The sequence below is a fragment of the Nannospalax galili genome, unplaced genomic scaffold, assembly GCF_000622305.1.
Source record: "Nannospalax galili isolate Female #2095 unplaced genomic scaffold, S.galili_v1.0 scaffold713, whole genome shotgun sequence".
Lineage (NCBI taxonomy): Eukaryota > Metazoa > Chordata > Mammalia > Rodentia > Spalacidae > Nannospalax > Nannospalax galili.
The window spans coordinates 357,727-380,092 of NW_008333780.1; the positions used below are offsets into that span (position 1 = coordinate 357,727).

At 46.9% G+C, this 22,366-nt stretch overlaps 2 protein-coding genes across 3 annotated transcripts in view; one reads left to right on the forward strand and one right to left on the reverse strand.

Annotated features, from left to right (window-relative positions):
- Positions 1 to 14,799, forward strand: part of Echdc2 (enoyl-CoA hydratase domain containing 2) — a 24,807-nt gene extending 10,008 nt beyond the window's left edge. Inside the window, exons 2-8 of one of the 2 annotated variants that reach the window (XM_008828422.2) lie at positions 5,695 to 5,781; positions 6,984 to 7,076; positions 8,543 to 8,599; positions 8,773 to 8,960; positions 11,463 to 11,513; positions 13,424 to 13,471; positions 14,178 to 14,799. In XM_008828422.2, coding sequence (XP_008826644.1) covers positions 5,695 to 5,781; positions 6,984 to 7,076; positions 8,543 to 8,599; positions 8,773 to 8,960; positions 11,463 to 11,513; positions 13,424 to 13,471; positions 14,178 to 14,255 — 602 coding nt within the window. In that variant the 3' untranslated portion in view covers positions 14,256 to 14,799. The remainder of the gene's footprint in view (positions 1 to 5,694; positions 5,782 to 6,983; positions 7,077 to 8,542; positions 8,600 to 8,772; positions 8,961 to 11,462; positions 11,514 to 13,423; positions 13,472 to 14,177) is intronic. The other variant, XM_008828423.2, reaches the window with a different exon arrangement.
- Positions 14,800 to 16,452: 1,653 nt separating this feature from the next.
- Positions 16,453 to 22,366, reverse strand: part of Zyg11a (zyg-11 family member A, cell cycle regulator) — a 43,816-nt gene continuing 37,902 nt past the window's right edge. The window contains exon 13 of the mRNA XM_029561259.1: positions 16,453 to 17,073. Coding sequence (XP_029417119.1) covers positions 16,867 to 17,073 — 207 coding nt within the window. The 3' untranslated portion in view covers positions 16,453 to 16,866. The remainder of the gene's footprint in view (positions 17,074 to 22,366) is intronic.

Below are 22,366 nucleotides of genomic sequence, written 5' to 3' on the forward strand. Positions count from 1 at the left end.
CCAGGCAGGTAAAATGCCTCGCCAGGCTTGGTTCACACAAGTCAATACGGGATAGAGTTGGATTCCGTTTGAGCTTGGCCTCTCTGCCCTGCATCCTTCTTCTTTCTGCTCCACCATGCTTTGTTCTGACCCTCCACTGAGGAAGTGGAGACACAGTCCCAGCATGCTCACAAGGGCAGTGGTCCAGGTGGGACTCTACCCATTTGCCCATCTATAGACTCCCAGTGCTGTCACCAGAGCGCTCTGTCCTACCTGCATCGTTTGACTCTCACAAGGGCATTATCCTAGCTACTTTCTGTTGCTGTGATAAAACACTGACCAAAAACAGTGTTTTATCACAGCAACAGGGGAAGAAAGTGTTTATTTTACCTTAAAGCATATAGTCCATTATGGAGGGATGCCAAGACAGGAACTGGATCACAGGCCATGGAGGAATGCTGTTTACTGACTTGCTCCTCTGGCCTGTGCTCAGCTCCCTTTCTTATACAACCTAGGACCACCTGCCCAGGGTGGCACTACCCACAGTGAGCTGAGCCCTCTCACATCAACCAGTAGTTAAGAAAATGCCTCACAGACATGGCCACAGGCCAATCCTATTGGAAGTAATGCCTCAGGGGAAGTTCCCTCTTCCCAGGTGTGTCAAGTTGACAACTGAAGCTATCCTGCACAGGCACCTTGAACTTGTTTCAAAGGCAGGAGAAAAATGCACCCCAGACTACAAGGAGAAGTAAAGCAAAGAGCACAGAACCAAGTGAGGATAATCTGGAAGGGAAGATGGAGAGAGGGTACCAGACCCTTAGGCAGGAGGAGACTAGAAAGAGAAGGATGTGTTCTCAGGAGTCCCCTCTTATATCTAGGCTGTAGGGGCCAAGGTGTACAGCTTAGATCTACCCTGACAGGACAGGTCTACAGAGCTGCTGGTCCAGCCCAGCTGTGCAGCCCCTCCCCTTCACTCCATCACTGACCTCTATCAAGGTCATATCTCATGATCCTTGTTACTCTCACTGAGCTCCCTGTAGAGCTCAGCACAGGGAAGAAAGGGGGCTGCAGGAGGCTTGGCTCTATGCCCCCCAGCTCTGGAATCCTGTGTTAATTCCCCTTCCTTTGGCCTCAGTTTCCCAACTTGTCACTGAGGGTCTGGAATTGGTGGAATATTCCATGGCCTCTCCCAGCTCTGGCTTCCTGTAGTCTGGGACTGGAAGAGTTTACATTCACCTCAGCCCTCTCTCACCCCTGCCATCTGGCTCTTCCTGACCTCACCTGTCACTACTCTCACCAAGCTCCTAGCCCCCTCTATTCCACCACATCCCGGGCTCACTCCTCTACTCTCATCTTCCTAGGCTCAGCCTCCTTGGACCCCATTGACTCAAACTCTAAGGAGTGAGTTAGCTGGACAGGATGGCACTCACCTGCAAACCCAGAACTTTTGAGATCAAGGCAGGAAGATTTTTAAAATGAAGATTTTAAAATAATAATCAACTTTTAGTTTTACTATTTTTTTTGTTTCTTCTGTTTTGTTTTGTTTTTTTTAAGAGCTATTCTCATGTAGTCCAGGCTGACCTCAAACTTTCTACATAGTTGAGTGTATTAGTCACTGTTCTGTTGCTGTGACAGAAACACTGACCCAAGCAATTTATAGAAGGAAGAGTTTATTTGAGCTTACGGTTCCAGGGGAATTACAGTCTGTCCTGGCAGGGAGGCATGGTGGCTGGAGGTGGCTGGAGCAGGAGCAGCAGAAGCTAAGCTCTCACATCATCACCCAGGCACAGGAAGCAAGAGAGCGACTGGAGCAAGACTTAAGAACTCTCTAAGCCCACCCCAGTGATGTGCTTCCTCCAGGACAGCCACACCTTCTAAAACCTCCCAAAACAGTGCCATCATCTGGGAACAAAATGTGCAAACACTTGGGGCCTATGGGGCACATTTTCATTCAAACCACCACAGTTGAGACTGGCCTTAAACTCCTGATCCTCCTGCCTCCATCTTCCAGAATTTACTATTTTTGAATTGTGGTAAAAGAGATATAATACAAAATTTCCATTTTAACCTCCCCTCTCCCTTTTTTCAAATAAGACGGGGTACAGCCTCAAACTCTGCCACTTATCTTTTAATTGTGTATATATATATATATCCCTTTATTCCCCTTTTTATTTTAAAAAATATTTTATTATTAGCCGGGCATGGTGGCACATGCCTTTAGTCCCAGCACTTGGGAGGCAGAGGCAGGCGGATCTTTGTGGGTTCAAGGCCAACCTGGTCTACATAGTGAGTTCAGGTCAGCTGGGACTACAGGGAGACCCTGTCTCAAAAAGACAAAAAAAAATTTTTTTATTATTTTTATTTTATGAGTATGTATTGTCTGCATGTATGTAAGTGCACCCATGTTGTGCAGTGCCCTCAGAGGTTAGAAGAGGGTGCTGGGTCCTCTGGAACTGGAGTTACAGGCTGTTGTTAGCCACCATGTGGGTGCTGGGATCTGAACCCGAGTCCTCTGCAGGAGTAGCCAGTGCTCTTAACTGCTGAACCGTCTCTCTCTAGCTCCCCACCCCCTTTCTTTTTCTTTCTTTTTTTTTTTTCTTTCTTGAGACAGAGACTCCCTGTAGCCCCAGCTGGCTTGGAACTCACTAAGCAGACCAGCCTGGGCTTGATCTGCCTGCCTCTGCCTCCTGGGTTTAAAGGTGTGCACCACCATACTCAATTCCCCCCACCTTTAAAAATATATTATTATTATTATAAATGTGTGTATTGCCTGCATGTGTGGAAGTACACCCATGTCGTGCAGTGCCCACGGAGGTCAGAAGAGGGTGTGGGATCCCCTAGAACTGGAGTTATGGGCAGCTGTTAGCCACCATGTGGGTGCTGGGATCTGAACCCAAGTCTTCTACAAGAACATTCAGTGTTCTTAACCGCTGAGCCATCTCTCCAGCCCACCCCCCACCTCTTTTTTTTTTTTTTTAAATAAGATGCCTCAAACTCTTGAACCTCCTGCTTTATTTAGTCTTCTAAGTGTCGAGATTGCAAGCATGTGCTGTCATGCCCAATTCAATTTAACTATTTTTTACCTTACAATTCAGACTAGAATTAAGTACATTTACAATGTTGGGGGCTACTACCCAGGCCCAGAACTTTTTTCATTCCAAACTGTATCCATTAAACAACTCCTTCCAGCTCCTAATAACCTCTGTTCTTTCTGTCTTTATGAATTTGCCTAACTAAATAGTTCAGGTAAGCATGGCTCTAGGATGCCTTGCACAGCAGCCTGGGAGTTCCTCCCCTTTCAAGGATCTCCATTCAGGTAAAGCTACTCTTGGGCTTTGCCACAGAGAAGAATTTCAGGACCAGCCAGTGTGAAGCTGGGGTTTATTACCCATTAAACAACTGCTTCAAATTTTTTAAATTCTGCTTTAAAATTTAAAAGACATTTTTAAGACTTGCCAGGCATGGGTGTGGACTTCTCCAGGGAAAGGCCCTTCATCTTATTCATGAGTCATATATAGAATTTTGTTGAGTTCTGAACTTGTTATCTTCAAAGAGTTGCTAAAGAAATTTAAATGAGATCATAAGTGGTTCCTGACAGGATTACAATAGATAAAACTCTAGGTCACTGGGATACAGGAAGTTAAACTAGCCTTACTTACGCTAAACAAAAGTTAATAGTCTTATTTGTGGGATTCCCAGAAAATATTTGAGAGAGGAAGCCGTAGCCAAGGTCACATATACTCAGGCCTTAAGCTGGACTTATCACCATTTTAACATTCTCCTTTGAAAATATTTCTATATAAAAGAAATATTGCCTCTATGTCAACAACCTTCACAGAAAATATTAATTCTACTGGAATCCTTGCTTCTCAGCTGGCAAGAGGCTCCAACTGGACTCCAGTAGAAGGAGGGGCTCCTTTCCCTCGCCATGTCCACTTAATTTCCCGTCTTCCTATTCTGTCTCGGGTTCTTTGTTTGTCCTTTTATATGTGGCTTGCTTCACAGCATAACGTCCCCGAGGTTCTTCTGTGCTGTAACGAATGTCAGAGCTCTGTTCAGTTTTTCTTACTGATAGTTCATTGTGTCTTTGCCACATCATCTTCTCCCTTCATCTGAGCATTGCTGTTCAAATTCTGTCTCAGTTTCTGTTCTCATCTCTTTTGGGCATATAGCTTAGGACTGTGATTTTGTTTAGCTTTTTTTTTTAATGTGTGAGTGTTTTGGCTGCATATATATTAAGTGCACTTATGTCCTGAAATGCTCACAGAGGCCAGGAGAGGGTATCTGATCCCCCGGAACTGAGCCACCACATGGGTATAGTACTGGGAACCGAAGGTCCTTTGCATGAGCAGCCAGTGCTCTTAACCACTGAGCCATCTCTCCATCTACTTGTTTAGCTTTTTCAGGAACCATCGAATTGTTTTCTGTAACGGCTACATGTGCTACATTCCCACCAACAATGCACCCAGGGTTCCAGTTTCCATTTCCAGGCCCAAAGCTTTCCCTTTATTTCTTTATTTATTAATTGTTACGTAATTTATTGGAGGAGGACTCACACTGTGGAGGGGAGAAGACAGTTTTAGGAGTCAGTTCTCTCCTTTGACCATGTGGATCATGGGTCCCAGGGATCAAACTTAGGTCATCAAACTTGTCAGCAGGCACCTTTACACACTGAGCCATCTTGCTGGCCCATCTGTTGGTTTAAATAATAATCACCTCAGTGGACATGAGGTGGCAGCTCACTGTGGTTATGATTCACCTTTCCCTAAAGACTAAAGCTGAGGGCTGTTTTGTGTGCTGCTTAGACATCTTATACCTTCTTTGGAGAAATGACTACTCAAACCTTTGCCTGGTTTTTGATTGTTTGCTTTTGGTTTTTGAGACAAGGTTTTACTTTATACCTCAGGCTAGACTTCTCAAAGTAATCCTCCTGCCTCAGCCTCCTAAGTGTTGGGGTTATAGGCATGAGCCACTCCTCCCTGTCCTTTGCCTACTTTGAATTGGTTGTTTTTGCTGTTGAATGACAGTTCTTTATAAAACCTAGGTAGGCCACTCTTCATTTGGGTTTTTTGTTTGTTTGTTTGTTTGTTTGTTTTGGGGGGTTTTGTGGGTTTTTTTTTTTTTTTTTGTGTTTTTTGAGACGTTTTGGTTGTTTTTTGAGACAGGCTCTCATGTAGCCCAGTCTGGCCTTGAACTTACTATGTATCTGAGAATGACCTTAACTTCCTGATCCTCCTGCCTCCACCACCTAAGTGCTAGAATATAGGTGTGTGCCACCTCACTCAGCTTGTGATCTTCTTTTCTGTGTTTTATTTGTTTTGCTTTGAAGACCTTGGGTTGGAGCCCAGTGTCCCCCACGTACTAGACCAGTACTTAGCTATTGAGCAACACATTCAGCCTCCTTAGTAATCTGTATCAGATATGGGATTTAAGTTTCTCCCATCCTGTGAGTGGTCTCTTCACTCTTGACAATGTTCTTTGATGTACAAATGTTGTCCACTGTGAAGAAGTCCAGTTTATCTTTCTGCCATATTGCCCATCTTTACTGATCCCTGCTTCCCCTCCTGCTCCTGTAACTGGGTTTCCCGGTGCCTCTCCTTTCTCCTTGGCTGCTTCTGCTCTGGCCTGGGTCTCCTTTGCTGGATCCTTGAACTGCCTGGGATTCTGTGACGGGCCATTTTCCCATGGTGGGCACAAACAGCTGGCCATCTGCAGGTGCGGACCTGAAGGAGCGGGAACAGATGAGTGCAGTGGAGGTGGGGGTCTTTGTCCAGCGGCTCCGAGGCCTGATGAGTGAGATCGGTGAGTGTCCGGGATTGGGGTGGAGGGCTGGGAGCCCCTGATGATACCCACTCCCACCCCAATTACCACCTCTCTTATTGTTTTGAGCTCAGTGGGGACTCAGATGACTCTCATGGGGCGGGGCACAAGGGATTACACAAAAGGGGAAGGGGTGGAGCTTCTCTTCATATATATATTCTTTTTTGAGACAGGGTCTCCAGGTAGTCCCAGCTGGCCTGGAGCTCATTATGTAGACCAGACTAGTCTTGAACTCACAGAGATTCCCCCTGCTTCTGGGATCAAAGGTGTGTGCCATCATGCCCAGCTTCCTTTATAATTTTTAAAAATTATTTTCTTGGGGCTGGAGAGATGGCTCAGCAGTTAAGAACACTGGCTGCTCAGTTCCCAGCACCCATATGATGGGTAACAACCATCACTTACTCCATTTCCAGAGGATCCAATGCTCTCTCCTGGCCTCCATGGGCATTGCATGACACAGATGCATTTACGTACATGCAGGCAAAACACTCATACACATAAAAATAAATTTTTAAAAATTATTTTCTAACAGGGTTCCCTACTGGACATCCCCCGCCATGCTGGGGTTATAGGCTTGCCCTCCTACTCCCAGCTTATAAAAGCTATTTCTACCAGAGAAGTAACCCTAGCTCTTAGCTGTTGTGCCCAATCCAGTGAGCCTTCTCTCTGACTTGAGTTCAAGGTCAGTAACTCCAGAGGAGTTACTTGCGCCAAACTTGTTTTCAGGCTGTTCCTATTGCTTGGAAAACCCTTCCCAGCAACTTGAACCTTTAGTCATCCTTCAAGGCCTACAGTGCTTCCTCTAGGAAGCCTTTCTGCTAAGTTCCCAGATTGTTATTGCCTGATACCATGTTTGACTTCCCCCTAAGGCTGAGCTTCATAGGGTAGGGCCTCTTCTTCTTCAGTTCTGTTCCCAGCACCAGCACCTAGGGCTTGGTACACAGGCAAGTCCCAGCGAGGTCAACCAGAGGGCAGATGTGCAGTGCCATTCATTCTACCTCCCGCTTCCCATTCCCCAGTGGGGCTCAGAACTTCCCCTGATGGGACACCAATTTCTCAGATAACCTGAGGAACTGTGTCAGGTACCCCATCCTGGTACCCAAAAGGCACTTTATGCCACCAGCCTTGGGTCTTTGTCTTGGTCCTGTTGGGCCTTGTAGGCTGAGCCGGTCTTATGTCCACAGCATCCTTCCCAGCACCCACCATTGCAGCCATGGACGGGTTTGCCTTGGGCGGGGGCCTGGAGCTTGCCTTGGCATGTGACCTCCGAGTAGCAGGTACTGGGCAGGGTCAAGTGGGAGGATGAGGAGGGGGAAGGTGATGGAAGCAGGGAGTCGGGTTTCTACAGTCAGCCACTGCTCTTGGCCTTACAACCAAGAGAGAAACTGAGGCAGGATACAAGACACGGAGGAAGGAGGCAAAGCTGCTTTGCCACATGGCTGTCATACCCGAGGCATGTGAGAACTGCTTCCTGCATGTGGGAATGGTTGTGCAAACCCTCTGAGCCATAGCTGGCAGTGAAGAGTCCGACCATCCAGGTCTGGCCAAGTCAGGTTCACCGAGTAGAGTAAAGGTGGTTTGTCACTGTCCCAGCTCATTGCAGAGTTGACTGGGCAGGAACACTGTGCCCTTTGGTCATGGCTCCAGCCAAGCTTGTTATGCAATTGAGCCTTCAGTGGGTGGTGGATGACAGTCACTTTTCAAGGTCACTGAATAGGTGGTTGGGAGAGCCCTTCTGACAGGCAGTAAGGTAGACTGAGTGCCATGGCTGTGCCCTTCCTCCCACCCATGCCTTCTTCCAACCCAGGAATATTTATGCATCTAGGCATGAAAGTAGTTTCTGTCTACACAGTGTCAAAGAGAGACTTGAGCAGGGACTAGGGTATTTTGCTCAGTGGTATTTTACCGAGCTTGAGGCTCTAGGTTCCATCCCTAGCACTTAAAAAAAAAGTTGGGTGAGGGTGTGACTACCCAGCAGCCAGGCACTGAAATTCCACAGCAGGTGACCACCCAGTTCTGCCTCTGACACTTGCCAGAGTTTCAGGCAGCTAACTCAGGGGTCTTGGGAAACACAGACAGAATGAAAAGCCCTTGCGGCCAGTGGTGCAGCACACTGTTCTGCTCACATTGCATGGGTCAGGTGACCTGTACTGAGAGAACTCAGCAGAGGGGCCTGGAAGCAGCCGTGTATGGTGTGTGTGTGAGTGTGTGTGTGTGTGTGTGTGTGTGTGTGTGTGTGTTTAAAAGCCATTCAGGAAGAACTTAGAAGGATGTGGTCTGGAAACCTCAGGGAAATTTCAGGCTGATACAACCTAGCAGGGATAACTGTGGGTACAGCAAGACCCATGGACACTATAGGCCAGGTCAGACCTGAGAGTCCAAGAGACAGAGAACCCTGTAATGTCAAGTGCTTGCTGTGCACCCTTTCCTTATCCCAGCACTGTCATTCCATTTGTTCCTTAGCCATTCTGACATGGGCGGAAAGGGCAGCCATGCTTTCCTGTGATGGAGGCTCAGCAAGGGAAGACTGGCTGTTAACGAACAACCATAGCAGCTGGGGTGGAGGGGACCAGTCTGGGCCTCCTGACCCCTAGGCTAGGGCTCTTCCAGAGGCAGAGTCTGGAGGTCTAGGTATAGCCTTATGAGGAAGTAGCTGCAAAAACAGAGCTATGGTCTCCCGGGGGACCATAATGGAGGGTGAGGATTGAGGGGAAGGCAACTTTATTCTGTTTTGCTTCAACAGCTTCCTCTGCTGTCATGGGACTGATTGAGACCACTCGAGGACTCCTCCCAGGGGCAGGTGACCTCCCCTGATTCTACTCTACGTCTGTCTGTCCTGCTTCCCACGTCCTGGGTCCTGGGATCGCCCCTACCATCCTAAGAACCACTAGCTCCTGGCCAGTCCCAGGCTGGGCTTCTCTGGATTTGCTCTTCTCAACCGTAATCGCTGCTCTCCCCACTCCATCCTGGCAGGAGGGACTCAGAGGCTGCCCCGCTGCCTGGGTGTGGCCCTGGCTAAGGAGCTTATCTTCACGGGCCGACGACTAAATGGGGTGCAGGCCCATGAGTTGGGCCTGGTGAATCATGCCGTGGCCCAGAATGAGGAGGGTGACGCTGCCTACCACCGAGCACTGGCGCTGGCCCAGGAGATCCTACCCCAGGTATGATGGCCGCAGGGGCCCAGGAGGGAGGGATGATGGGAGGCCCAGAGCACTAGGTGTTCCCTGGGGCTGTTCAAGATCTATATACCCAGAGACATAAAAGTGACCCTCAGCAGTTTCAGCATCTATTCTCTTTATCTAGTAAGTGAAACCAAAGCCAAATCTTAATTCTGAATTAAAATTAAAATGGAGTTCTGGACTGAAATCCAGTAAGCGTCAAGCAGTGCTCTCTAATAACTTCCTGAGATGATAGCCATTCTCCAGTGGCAGGGCCCAGTTATTTAAACTGGATGCAACAGTCCCTCACTCACACTAGACACCTTCCAAATGACATGTGATATTGCAAAGAACTGCCTTTAAGTGTCCCAAGGACTGCACTACATGGTGAAATGACATGTGATGTTGCAAAGGACTGCACTGCATGGTGAATTTCTTGAAACATTCAGGACATGTGGATTCATTTTTTAAAATTCCGTAAGGAAAGGACTAGGGGTTGGTAGAGGGGACTTTGTGCATGCTAGGCAAGCATTAGTCCCTGGTTACATAGTAAGTTCAAGGGTAGCATGTTAAGATTAGCCTCAGCTACCTGCATGAGTCCTACGGTCCTTCTCCAGCATTGGAGGAGGGAGAGGAATCCTCCAAAGTTTCTGGGGACAGTTTCTCACAAGGTTTAAATTGCTCACTGGGGAAGTTTAGGCCCTGTCCAGGAGCATCCCAAACTGCTTCAGTCCCTTTAGGCTACCAGGCTGGCTTGGGTCTCTAAGGCCTTGACATCTACTAGCTTCACAAAGAAGGCTGGAGCTGCAGGTGGGGTTGAGGCCCAAGTTTTCATGAAGGTATAAAACAATTGAATTATCAAGATCACCAAGTGATTGTAACAGCAGGTAAAAGATAATACTGAGCCAGGTGTAGTGGCACACGCCTTTAGTCCCAGCACTTGGGAGGCAGAGGCAGGCAGATCTCTGTGAGATTGAGGCCAGCCTGGTCTATGTAGTGAGTGCCAAGCTAGCTGGGGCTACAGGGAGACCCTATCTCAAAAATACTGAAAAAAAAAAAAAAAAAAGACAACACTGGTATCTTGACATTTATTTTATACAATGCAGAATGACAATAAAACATTTTTTTTTTGGACAGGGTCTCACTGTGTCCCCTGACTGGACTGGGACTCTCAGAGATCTGCTTGTCTCCGCCTCCTAAGTGCTGGGATTAAAGGTGTGCACCACCACACCCAGCCAAAACTTATTCTTTTAAAAACTGCAAAATATGGTGACTAGGTCTGTAAAGTGTTTGTCTCCTGAGTCTGAGGATCTGTGTTCATTCCCAGAACCCATGTAAAAATGCTAGGGGTAGCCAGGCATGGCGGCTTACACCTTTGATCCCAGCACTCGGGAGGCAGGGGCAGGTGGATCTCTCTGAGTTCAAGGCCAGTTCCTGGTCTACATAGTGAGTTCCAGGCCAGTTGGGGCTACAGGGAGACCCTGTCTCAAAAATAACAACAACAACAACAAAAAAAGCCAGGGGCAAGGTGCCCCAGGCCAGGCCAAGAGACCCTACTCAAAGAAAATGAATCAGCATTCCTGTGCTCTAGTCTCCACACACATGTACCCACCCACACAAAAACACAGGTGTGCATACATACAAACACACAGACACCTAGAAGACTGCAGAATTAATTTCAAAAACATTAAAAATATTACCAAATAGTCAAAGTAGGAACTTGTAAGATTATATTTATAGCCAGTTGTGTTGGCTGGCATGTGTAATCCTAGTACTCAGGAAGCAGAGGCAGGGGACTGCTTGAGTTCCAGTCCAGCTTAGGAGAGTGAGATCTTAACTACCTGCCCCAAAGTTATATGTGAAGCAGACATAAAAATTTGGGGCTTGGGGCTGGAGAGATGGCTCAGCAGTTAGGAACACTGGTTGTTCTTGCAGAAGACCCGGGTTCGAATCCCAGCACCCACATGACAGCTAACAACTGTCTGTAACTCCAGTCCCAGGAGATCCGACAGCTTTTTCTGATCTCCAGGGGCATGGCACGACACAGGTGCACTTACCTACATGCAGGCGATACACGCATACACATAAAATAAAAATAATAAAAAAAAATTGGGGGCTGAATAGACAGCTCAGTGGTTAAGAGTACTGGCTGCTCTTAGAGGGTTCAGCTTCCAGCACCCCAAAAAATTGGGGGCTGAAGAGACAGCTCAGTGTCAGTGGTTAAGAGTACTGGCTGCTCTTAGAGGGTTCAGCTTCCAGCACCCATGTGGCAGCTAATAACCATCCCTAACTCCTAACTCCAGTTCCAGGGAATCTGACACCCTTTTCTGGCCTCCACAGGCACTGCAGGACATGGACATACTTACATACTTGCAGTAAAAAAAAAAAAAAAAAAAAGAAAAAGAAGAAAAATTACTTATTTGGGGGAGGGGACAATGAAGAACAGTCTTCCCCCAGTCTCTTAAAACAATCCTAATCCAGTGTCAGGTGCTTTCTCTTCTCTAGGCCCCCATTGCTGTGCGGCTGGGCAAAGTGGCCATTGACCTTGGAATGGAGGTGAGATTCCACTGGGTCGGGACTTGCATCTTATCAGTGGGTCATGGGCTAGGATGCAGTACACCCCACACAACTAGAAAGAACTCGGAACTAGACTCTCCTAGCACTCCAGGAGCCTGACCTCTGTGTGCACCTCAATTTATTTCTCTATAAAATGGGAGGTGTGGGTGATACACTTGATTACACTCTAACTCCATCATTCCCGTGTGAAGAGCAAACAGGTAGGTGCAGAAGGGCAAGATCAGACAGGAAGTGATCAAGAAGGCAGGCCTGTGTGGCTCTCCACTCATGTTCCCGGCTTGTGCTGGTGGCTACCAACAAGGCCTCCAGTGCAGGGCGCAGGGCAATGCAGCATGTCCATCCCTAGACATCAGTTCACCTGTCAATTCCCTCTTCACAAACTGTACCAGATCCAAGAACAGAACTGAGATCTACACTTGTTAATGGTACCACTCAGCCAGTATGAAGGCTGGCTCCAGTGTTGGAGTGCTTGACTGGCCTGTGTGAGGCCCTGGCTTTAATCCTCAGCTCTGAAAAAATGGCTAGCCAGAAGGGACTATTGGTCACGTTTGATATTTGAAGGATAGCTACTTGACTAAAAACAAATGAAGACATAGGAGCACATACCTGCACCCCTGCCATTTGGGAGGTGGAGACAAGATGATGATTCCAGGGTGGGAGGAATAAAACTTTTCCCCTCACACTGATGAATAGTTAAGTAGCTACGTGCGGCTAGTGGCCTCTGTGCCGAACAGTGCCGAGTTAAAGGATGCTTGTTAGAGCTGAGGATTAGAGGCCAGGATGCTGGTACACACTGTAATCTCAGCACTTGATAGACTGAGGCAAGAGGATTGAGAGTTTGAGGCCAGCCTGGGCTTCCTCAAAAAATAAACAAAGGATCGGGGCTGTAGCTCAGTGCTAGAGCACTTGCCTCACATGCCTTACGGCCCTAGGTTCAATCCTAACTGCTGCCAAAACACGGAGGGGAAAAGGGCTTCAGAGAAAAGTACAGGCAGAGACGCAGAGGCAGGTAAACTGACGGCCTGACTGAGTGGGAACAAGACAGGACAACCTGGAAGGGAGGGGTATGGGTCCAAAGACCAGCTATTGGGTTTGCTGTTGTGATTGGGACCTTGGGTTACCCCACCTTTCTACCATGTCTCAAGACTTTCAACCCTTTAATGGATCAGAACCCTTATTTTAAAAAACTTAGAACAGTGCTTGCTGGTGCCAGTTCCTGCAATAGTGGGTGCCAAGCAGTAGAGGCTGGGAAAGTACCAGAGACTGGAGCCTCATTCCTAGGATGCCTGAGGCCACACAGGGGCAATTCTTTTTTTCCATTTTGTGTATAAGTATCTTGCCTGCATATCTATACATGCACCAGGTGCATGCAATGCCCATGGAGGCCAATGAGGGCATGGGAGCCCCTAGAACTGGAGTTAAGGATGGTTGTTAGCTGCCATGTGGATGCTGCAAACCAAACCCTGGTCCTCTGCAAGAGCAGCCAGTGCTCTTAACTGCTGAGTCAGCTCTCCAGCCCATTTTTTTAAGACAGGGTTGCCCTATAGCTCCAGCTGGTCGGGAACACACTTTGTAGACCAGGCTGGCCTCAATCTCACAGAAATCTGCCTCTGACAAAGGCGATTCTTAAGGTGACAGAAGGCATGGGCAGGCAACCAGGCAAAACAACAAAGGCTGACTCTCACAGTTCATGCTCCCAGTCCTCTGGAGGCAGGCAGTTCTCCTAAAGATCATGTCACCCTTCCCCCTTCTCACAGCATGCTTTTGTCACTGAGGTAAAGTCCAGGTTGGAATCCCCAGCAGACCAGAATAAGCAGGAGGATGGACTGGCTCCTGTGGGTGGGGTTGGACAAGCTTAGGCAGTTCCAGGGAGCCCTTCTTTCTTGCAGGTGGACATTGCAGCAGGGATGGCCATTGAAGGGATGTGCTACGCCCAGGTATGTGGCTACCAGTTGGGGTATGCTTGGTGGAGGCTAGGCTGATGTGGGGGAGCCCCATGCAGGGCAAGCCCAGTTGAAGTTTCTCCACGTGAGCAGTTCTAGGGTAAAGCCCCAAACTAGATGGTAACAGCAATCTAGATTGCTTGGTAGCCATCCTGCTTTGTTACCCACAGAACCAGAAACAGGTGCTTGACAAGGAGGAAGAATGGCTCTTGATGCCCCTATAACAGCTGCCTCTGTGGGGGCTAGGCTGGAATTATGGTACGAAGGCTTGGTTAGGGTTAGAGTACCCTGTAGAGAGGCTAAAAACATGAGTATGCTATTTAGCCTGACCTGGGGGAGGAGGCTAGTCTCCAGGATAACATAACCAAAATAATACCAAGCAAGAAGTGACTTTTGGAACAGAACTCACTGACAACCTACCATACACTAAGATCCAAAGCTGGGCCTCTTGCTACATAGCCTGAATTTACCTAGAACAGACTGTGCAGGAGGTAGTGAGCTCTGGGGAGGACAACAGTGATGGCACAGGTTGCAGAAGCTAGCCTTTCCGGAGTCAGAACAGCCACTGAGGGTTATGCCTTTGCCTGGCCCAGAGACAGTGGAGCCACTTGGAGCTGCATGCTATCATGGGCTGGATCCACTGAGGAGACTATCCTCTGACCCTCCTCTCCCCAAACTAATATCCTTTGTATCATTGCAGAACATCCCAACCCAGGACCGGCTGGAAGGCATGGTAGCCTTTAGGGAGAAACGACTCCCAAAATTTGTTGGCAAGTGACCCCACTTAACTTAAAGCATGGAGACATATGCCATAAAGGGCAGTATCCTAAGGGAAGGTTTGCAGGCTGGCTCTCCTTGCTTCATCCCGACTTCAGTTTCTTCACACAGATGATCATTATGATTGGCATGGTGCCTAGAATGAAGGTTCTGACCATACCACCCACTACCACCTTCCATTTCCTTATCCTGGCTAGCCACTGGGCTCAGGTCTACCCGGTTCTCTTAGATAAGTTCTGAGTCTGTGTCACTGGCTCTCAGGCTGTGAACTCTGCCTTCTAGTGACTGGAACTCACTAGGGAACAGCAAGAGGATATAAGAAGCCTTCATTTCTTCCTCTGCACAGAAAAATCCATCCAGGTTTGGGTGGAATAGGTATCGAGAGCTAGACCACAGATTCCAACTCTGCAGGTTTACTGGGCACTTGATTAAACCATTTAACCTCTCTAGGAGTCTGCATTTGTATCTCTAAATCAATCAGTTGTGATAACACTTTAAAAACCTCATGTTCAATAAATATGTTACAACTGTTAGTTCATGCTGGACTTGGGGGACCCGAGTGAACTCTGTAGGGTGGCAGGAAGATCTTCACCAATCTTCAGGAGCACTGAAAAAGGGCTGGCAAGTCTGAGGGGAGGGGTGGAGAAACGGGCAGGCAGCACAGTGATCTGGAGCCTAGAACACAACTAGGCAATTGAATTGGAATGAACAGAGGTGAGTGAGGGTGAGACACTTGGAAAATGAAGAGGGCAGAGGGCCAGCTGTTTACATGTCCTTGTATGCCTCAATGCCCGTGTCCTCTGTTCTACTGCCTAGGGGTCATCCTCTGTCCAGGACCAATCTTTGGCTAAGCTCAGTGCAGGCCTGGCCTGGTGTCATTGAAGCATGGGCTTGGGGCACACACTAGTCACGCTGCTTTGCTGACAAAGCACATACCAAACTTGTGCTTCTATCCTTGGTAACCCACAGGAGTCTAGGCCTTGGAATCAGTGCCATCCTCACAACCTCCCTGAACTTCCTTTTTCTCATCTGTTATGTGAGTAGAGGACCCCAGAAGCCTGCTGTGAGAGACAGAATTTGAAGGGGCGCCTGGTTGGATTACAACCAGTTTTGGCAACCAGAGTTGGACTGCACCAAATATTCCCACGACACACCCTCCCATTAGCAAAGGTTAGCATGAAGTAATACAGTGCTCCAAGGTGCTGGCAGCCTGGTCCAACAACAACAACAGGCCCGTTTGGGAATTGTGCAGTAGAATGTGAGGCAAACAGTACAGCTGGAGGAGTTGGGCACATGCTGTGTTCATGTAGAAAGACAGAGGACAGTAGTGGTTTGGTCACCCTTTTTTTGAAGCAGGGTTTCATGTAGCCACAACTGGCTTGAAATCTTTCTGCCCCCTTCTCCTAAGTGGTGGGACATGGTTTAGAATAGCTAAGAATAATTCTTTGTTTGAGTCTCATAGAGGGTATAAAGTACTCCAGTTAAGTCTGGACCAGCCAGGATGGTGGCATATGCACTTGGGAAGCAAAGGCAGGCAGATCTCTGGGAGATTGAGGCCAGCCAGTTTGGACCAAGCCAGCTAAAAGTATAAAGAGGAAAGAATCATCTTTGTTCCTTCAAAAATGTACAAGTATTTAATAGAAAGTCATGGAAGGAATCTATGCATTCCTCAGTGAGCTCTGAGGGACACAGAGGTGATTATCAATAGTTGAGGCGGTTCACAGAAAACCCTCTTTTTGTTCCACATTAGGAAGAGCACCCACTGAAATGCTATGCTGTCTTCTGGCCCTCCTTCCTGTTGGTTTTGGTCATAGCCTTACCAAACAGAGTAATTCCTAGGTGGTTTTTTTTCTCTGAACTCTCTAGTCTTTGCCAACTCCCCTCAATGGTCTAACTTGTCAAACTGCAGGAAAAAGGTAAACAAACAACCAAAACTGTAAACGAGTTTCCAGCGAGGTGCAGCAACACAAGCTGTAATCCCAGCCGAGACACAAGGACCACAGAGCTCGAGGCCACACAGTGAAGCCACAGCTCAAAAACAACTTTCTTTGCCTCGTCCTTCTACCTCTCAAATGACGAGTGTCCTGTTATAGGGCTGGAGAGATGAGCTGGCTCAGCGGTTAAGAGCACTGCCTACTCTTGCGGAGGACCTGGGTTCAACACCCACATGGCAGCTAATAGCTGTCCATAACTCCAGTTCCAGGGGATCCAACATCCACTTCTGTCCTCGGACACTGCATGCACAGGTGCACTTACATATAATGCAGGCAAAAGACAGTCGTACACATACATTTTTTAAGTGTTCTGTTACAAAACAACAAAAACATCAGTAGTTGCTCCCCATGAGCAGAGCCCTTCCCCTAACGGCCCTCAGGTGTGCGCTTCCACCCTGTTCTCTTCGTGCTCTTCTTTCCAGCACCACGTAACCTGGAGCAACTGAGGAAATGTGACCTAAGCACCAAAGTCTCTCTGAAGTCTTCTATCTGCTGGGTGAACAGGAAAAAAGAAACAAGAAAAAGGACCAACAGGCAGACAACAGGCCAACGCCAACAACCCAATTCGACATTCAGCTACCCATGGGACAAACCCTGTCCTTGAGCAGCGCCCCTGGGTTAAGAAGGGCGTCTGGCCTGGTGTGGTCTCAGGTAAGTCAGGAAGTGCATCCGGAAGTCCTCCAGGATGGAAGCGGACAGTTGCTGCACCCGTGCACTGGCCTGACCACATGCCTGGATGTCACACAGGAGCTGCAGTCCGCCCTCTTCCACCAACATTTTGCAGTATTTGCTGGCTAAAAGAAAAACAAAGAAGGGCTGGAGAGATGGCTCAGTGGTTAAGAGCGCTGGCTGCTCCTGCAGAGGACCTGGGCTTGGTTCTCAGCACCCACATGGCAACTAAAAACCATTCTTAACTCCAGTTCCAGGGGATTCAAAGTCCTCTTCTGGCCTCCACGGGCATTGCATGCATGTGGTACACTTACATATATTCAGGTGAAACACTCATACACATTAAAAAAAAAACCAACTCAGGTTAGGCGTGGTGGTGCACACCTTTAATCCTACAACTCAGAGGTGGAGGCAGGCAGGTCTCTGTGAGATTGAGGCCAACCTGGTTTACATAGTGACTCCAAGGACAGCTGTGGCTACAGAGAGACCCTCTCTCTCTCTCTCTCTCTCTCTCTCTCTCTCTCTCTCTCTCTCTCACACACACACACACACACACGCACACACGCACACAAACCAACAAACAAACCACATTTAAGAAGCAAGATGACACTGAAGTGTCTATTTTTGGCCCCACTGTAGGGTACAAGGTCTGGGAGAAGTCAAGCTAAGAATTCATACAGTTCCAAGTAGGTAGCTGGGTTTAGATTTATACTACCTGAATGTAGCTAAGAAATAAGAAAACTGACTAAGCCTAAGGAAGCCTCTGAATACTTCACAGAAGCAAACCTGAAACTATTCTGAAGGGACATATTACCCAGTCTGAGTCACTGAGAAGCCTCAGCGTGCAAGGGTGCTGGCCTCCAAACCGGACATTCTGAGTTTCACTGCTGGGACCCATATGATGGGCAAAGAACACTGACTGCTCCAAGTTGTCCTCTGACCTCCACAGGTACACCATGGTATGCATGCAACCATTCACACACAAAAGGGATAAATACATGTAATTTTAAAATATTTAATAGATTCTTGGGCTGGCAAGACAGCTTAGTGGGTTAAGGAGCTTGCCACCAAGACTGAGACCTGAGTTTGATCCCCAGGACCCAGATAGTAAAAGGAGAGAAAGGACTCCTGCAAGTAGTCGTCTGTCCCCCACATGCACACTATGGTATGTGCATATGTGTGTGGTATGTTCTCTCTCTCCCTCTCTCTCTCCCTCTTCTGGCCTCTGCAGCTACTGAATGCGCATGGAGCACTTACATGCATGCAGGCAAAACACTCTTACACATAAGATAATTTTTAACTAGACCAGAAAAAAATCCAGAAAGGATTAAGTAGGCTGCTTATTATTAGGGAAAATATAGACTACCTAATAGGTTGTGTTAGGGCAAAACATCAATCTAGGACACATATATTCAACTCCTACTTCAAATTGTATACCAAAACCCAAAATCTGTGTAAGAAAATCTAACAGTTTATAATTGAAATGTAACAATGAGCTGAACTCTAAAAAATGATGAACAACATCAGACAATAAATTCGGAAAGACGTTAACAACATATACCAAAAAAACGTAATATGTAAAGAGTCCCTTCAAACAAGCAAGACAAAATCAAAAGGTAGAATTAGTAGTTGATGCACAGACAAGAAAACCAAGAAAAGTCCTCGTGGGGAAAAATAACTAATGACCTTGAGTTATATAGTAAATGTTAACTGAGATGATCGCTTCTGCCTTAGACTGCAAAGATCGCAAAGTTCTTTACAAGACTGAGGGAAACGGGGGCTGAAGTACATGTTGCCAAGCCTGTAAAAGGTTGCACAAGGTTCTAGGTTAAATCCCTAGGAACAAGAAAAACAAGCCAACAAACAAAAACATAAAATGTAGGGCAGGGGCTGGAGAGATGGGTCAGTGGTTAAGAACACTGGTTGTTCTTGCAGAAGACCCGGGTTCAAATCCCAGCACCCACGGGGCAGCTAACAACTGTCCCTAACTCCAGTCCAAGGGGATCCAACAGCCTCTTCTGACCTCCATGGGCACTGCACGACACGGGTGCACTTATCCACATGCAGGCAATACACGCATACACATAAAACAAAAATAATAAATTTTTTAAAAATTGTAGGGCAACTGGCAGACTCATATTACTGATGGGAATGCATGTTAGTAACTAACTCTGAGAACTGAGCAACATCTGTCAGAATTACAAGATGTTTGAGGCTGAAGAGATGGCTCAGTAGTTAAGAACACTTGCTGTCCTTCCAGAGGACCTGGGTTCAATTCCCAGCACCCACATGGTGGCTAACAACCGTCTGTAACTCCAGTTCCAAGGGATCTGATGATCTCTTCTGGCCTCTGCAGTCTTTGCACAACACAGGTACACTTACAGACATACAGGCAAGATACTCAAACATAAAAAATAATAAAAAATGAACTACAGATGTTCAGACCCTTCTATAAGGATTCTGCATGGTAGCCCACACTGTTGCAGAATGAGATTTATTTTATCAGTCTGATGTGCTATGAAAGTTCTGAAACCATCTACACACATGGTACTCGCTGCTGCACCATCAGCCAAGCACTGCTCTAAATGCTTCAAGTACCAACCAGCTTTACAAACACTGAACAATCTGATTCTCACAAGAACCCAGTAAAATAAAGACTATGATCTCCTTTCACAGCTCAGGAAACTGCACAGAGAGGCTGAGTGACTTGAGCCAGTTCAGCTGGTAAACACAAGACACTGGGAAGAAGCCCGGGTAGGTGGTGTGGTTCTGGGGTCTGTTTTAATTACTATGCTGTGGCCAATGTACTACAACTCTTTTTCTACTCGTATAATAGGCAAAGACCAGAACAGTGCCCCTGCAAAAGAGACATCTCATGAACTGTTCTGTGTAGTGAAGAAACACAGAGCAGTGGAATACAGCTCTACCTGCAGACCGCTACATCAGAGCATTTTTCTCTGGCAATTGTCTTAACCGTGGGCAAGTTACCTCACTGTCCCTCAGTTTCCCCATTTCTGGTTCCCCATTTGTTCCCAAAACTCACATGGCAACTCACATCTGTCTGTAACACCAGTTCCAGGGGATCTGACACCCTCTTCTGGCCTCCACAGGCACCAGGCATGCACTTGGGGCACACATACACATGCAGGCAAAACACTCATACAACATACAAAATAATTTTGTCTTTTTGAGACAGAGTCTTCCTGTAGCCCCAGCTGGCCTGGAACTTCTTATGTAGACCAGGCTGGCCTTGAACTCACATCCACCTGCCTCTGCCGCCAGAGCGCTGGGATTAAGGCATGTGCCACCACCCCCAGCTAAAATTTTTTTTTGTAAAAAAAGAAAAAATTTTGGGAGGCAGAGGCAGGCGGATCTTTGTGAGTTTAAGGCCAGCCTGGTCAACATAGCAAGTTCTAGGGTCGCTAGGGCTACTGGGAGATCCTGTCTCAAAAAGACAAAAGGAAAAAGGGAAGGAAAAGGATGAAAAGGGAAGAAGAGAGACGGTGGTGGGGGATAGATCTGGCTATGCAGCCAAGGCTGGCCTCAAGTTCCCTTGTCTCCTAAGTATTAGGGTTATATATGTACCACCACACCCAGCAAAAGCAAACGTTTATGACAGAATAGATGAGATCTGGTGGGCAGGCTATGGGGGGGTGCAGATGGGGAGGGGGCTTAAGGTATGTTATATGAAATGCACAAAAATTCAATAAAAATATATACTGAAAAAGTAACAATCCTGAACAGAGGACATAGATCAAAATTTCTTAAAGAGAGAAGAGGATTCAGTGGTAAAGCACCCGCCTAACATGCACAAGGCCCTGGGTCTGATTCCCCAACACCACCAAAAATAAAAAAATTCTCAAACAAGAATTAAAACACAAATCATTTAAAAATGCTGGAGAGATGGTTCAGTGGTTAAGAGCACTGGCTGCTCTTGCAGAGGACCTGGGTTCGATTCCCAGCACTCACATGGTGGCTACAAACCGTCCTTAACTCCAGTTCCAGAGGAATCGAAGCCCTCTTCTGACCTCTGCGGCATTGCATGACATGGGTGCACTCACATACATGCAGGCAATACACTCGTACACATAAAATAAAAATAATAAAATATTTTAAAATGCCACAGTGGGGCTAGAGAGATGGCTCAGCAGTTAAGAGCACTGGCTGCTCTCCCACAGGACCTGATTCAGTTCCCAGCACCCACATGGCAGCTAATAACCATCTATAACTCCAGTTCCAGAGAATCTGATACCCTCTTCTGTCCTCTGTGGGTGCTGCATGACATGGATGCACTTACATACATGCAAGCAATACAGTCATTCATATAAAATAAAAATAAATTACATAAAAAGTAAATTAAAATGCCACAATGAAACCCAATATTGTGTATACTAATTTAAAATATTTTTAAATTTATTTTATGTGTATGCGTGTTTTGTATGCATGTGTTAAGTACATCATGGGCATGCAATGCTCACACTGGCCAGAAGAGGGCATCAGATTCCCTGGAACTGGAATTACATATGGTTGTGAGTTACCATGTAGATACTGGGAACTGAACCTGGTCCTTTTAAGCACAGACAGTGCAAATGCTCTTAACTGCTGAGCCCTCTCTCTAGCCCCTAATTTAAAACTTTTAAGGGGAGGTGGGATTTAATCAACAAAACATATAAAAATATACTCAGCCTGACTGCTGACTGCTCACTTTCCGACTTCCCACAGACCACTACAAGAAGGCAGATCTATTACTGCCTCCTTGTTACTATTAAGAGTACTAGTGCTAAGTGATGAATGAAAAGAGTAAGCTGTAAGCTAGAATGAACAGAATGAGCCCGATTTTGTTAAAAACATTTACAAAGATCACACGCTAAATATAAAATAGATGCAAAAGCCACTAGAGACATAGCTCTGTGGGAGAATCCTGTCGAGCATGTCTAAGGCCCTGAATTCAACCCTTGTCACCTAAAAAGAGAAAAGAGGAAAAGAAGAGCCAGCAGGATAGCCAGGACAACTGACCAGGACAGCAGGCCTGTAGAGACCAGGAGCCAGGATGTCTATGCTGACAGTTACCCAACTCCCCAATGCAGTAGGAGTTCTGTAGCTTCTTAAAACCTCCCCTTTAGTCAGGTATGGTGGTGCACACCTTTAATCCCAGCACTCAGGAGGCAGAGGCACCTGGATTTCTGAGATCCAGGCCAACCTGGTCCACATAGTAAGTTCCAGGCCAATTGGGGCTACAGGGACCCTATCTCAAAAACAACAACAACAACAACAACAAACCCAATATACATAAACAAAAAAATAAAAAAAAATAAACCTCCCCTTTAACAAGGGTTAAACTGAGAAGACACAGATGAACAATTTTCTCTTTTTGTTAAATTCAGTATGTTGTGTGAGTCTGCACGTGTGTGTGTAGAGGTGGGGACTACTTTCAGGAGTCAATTTTCTG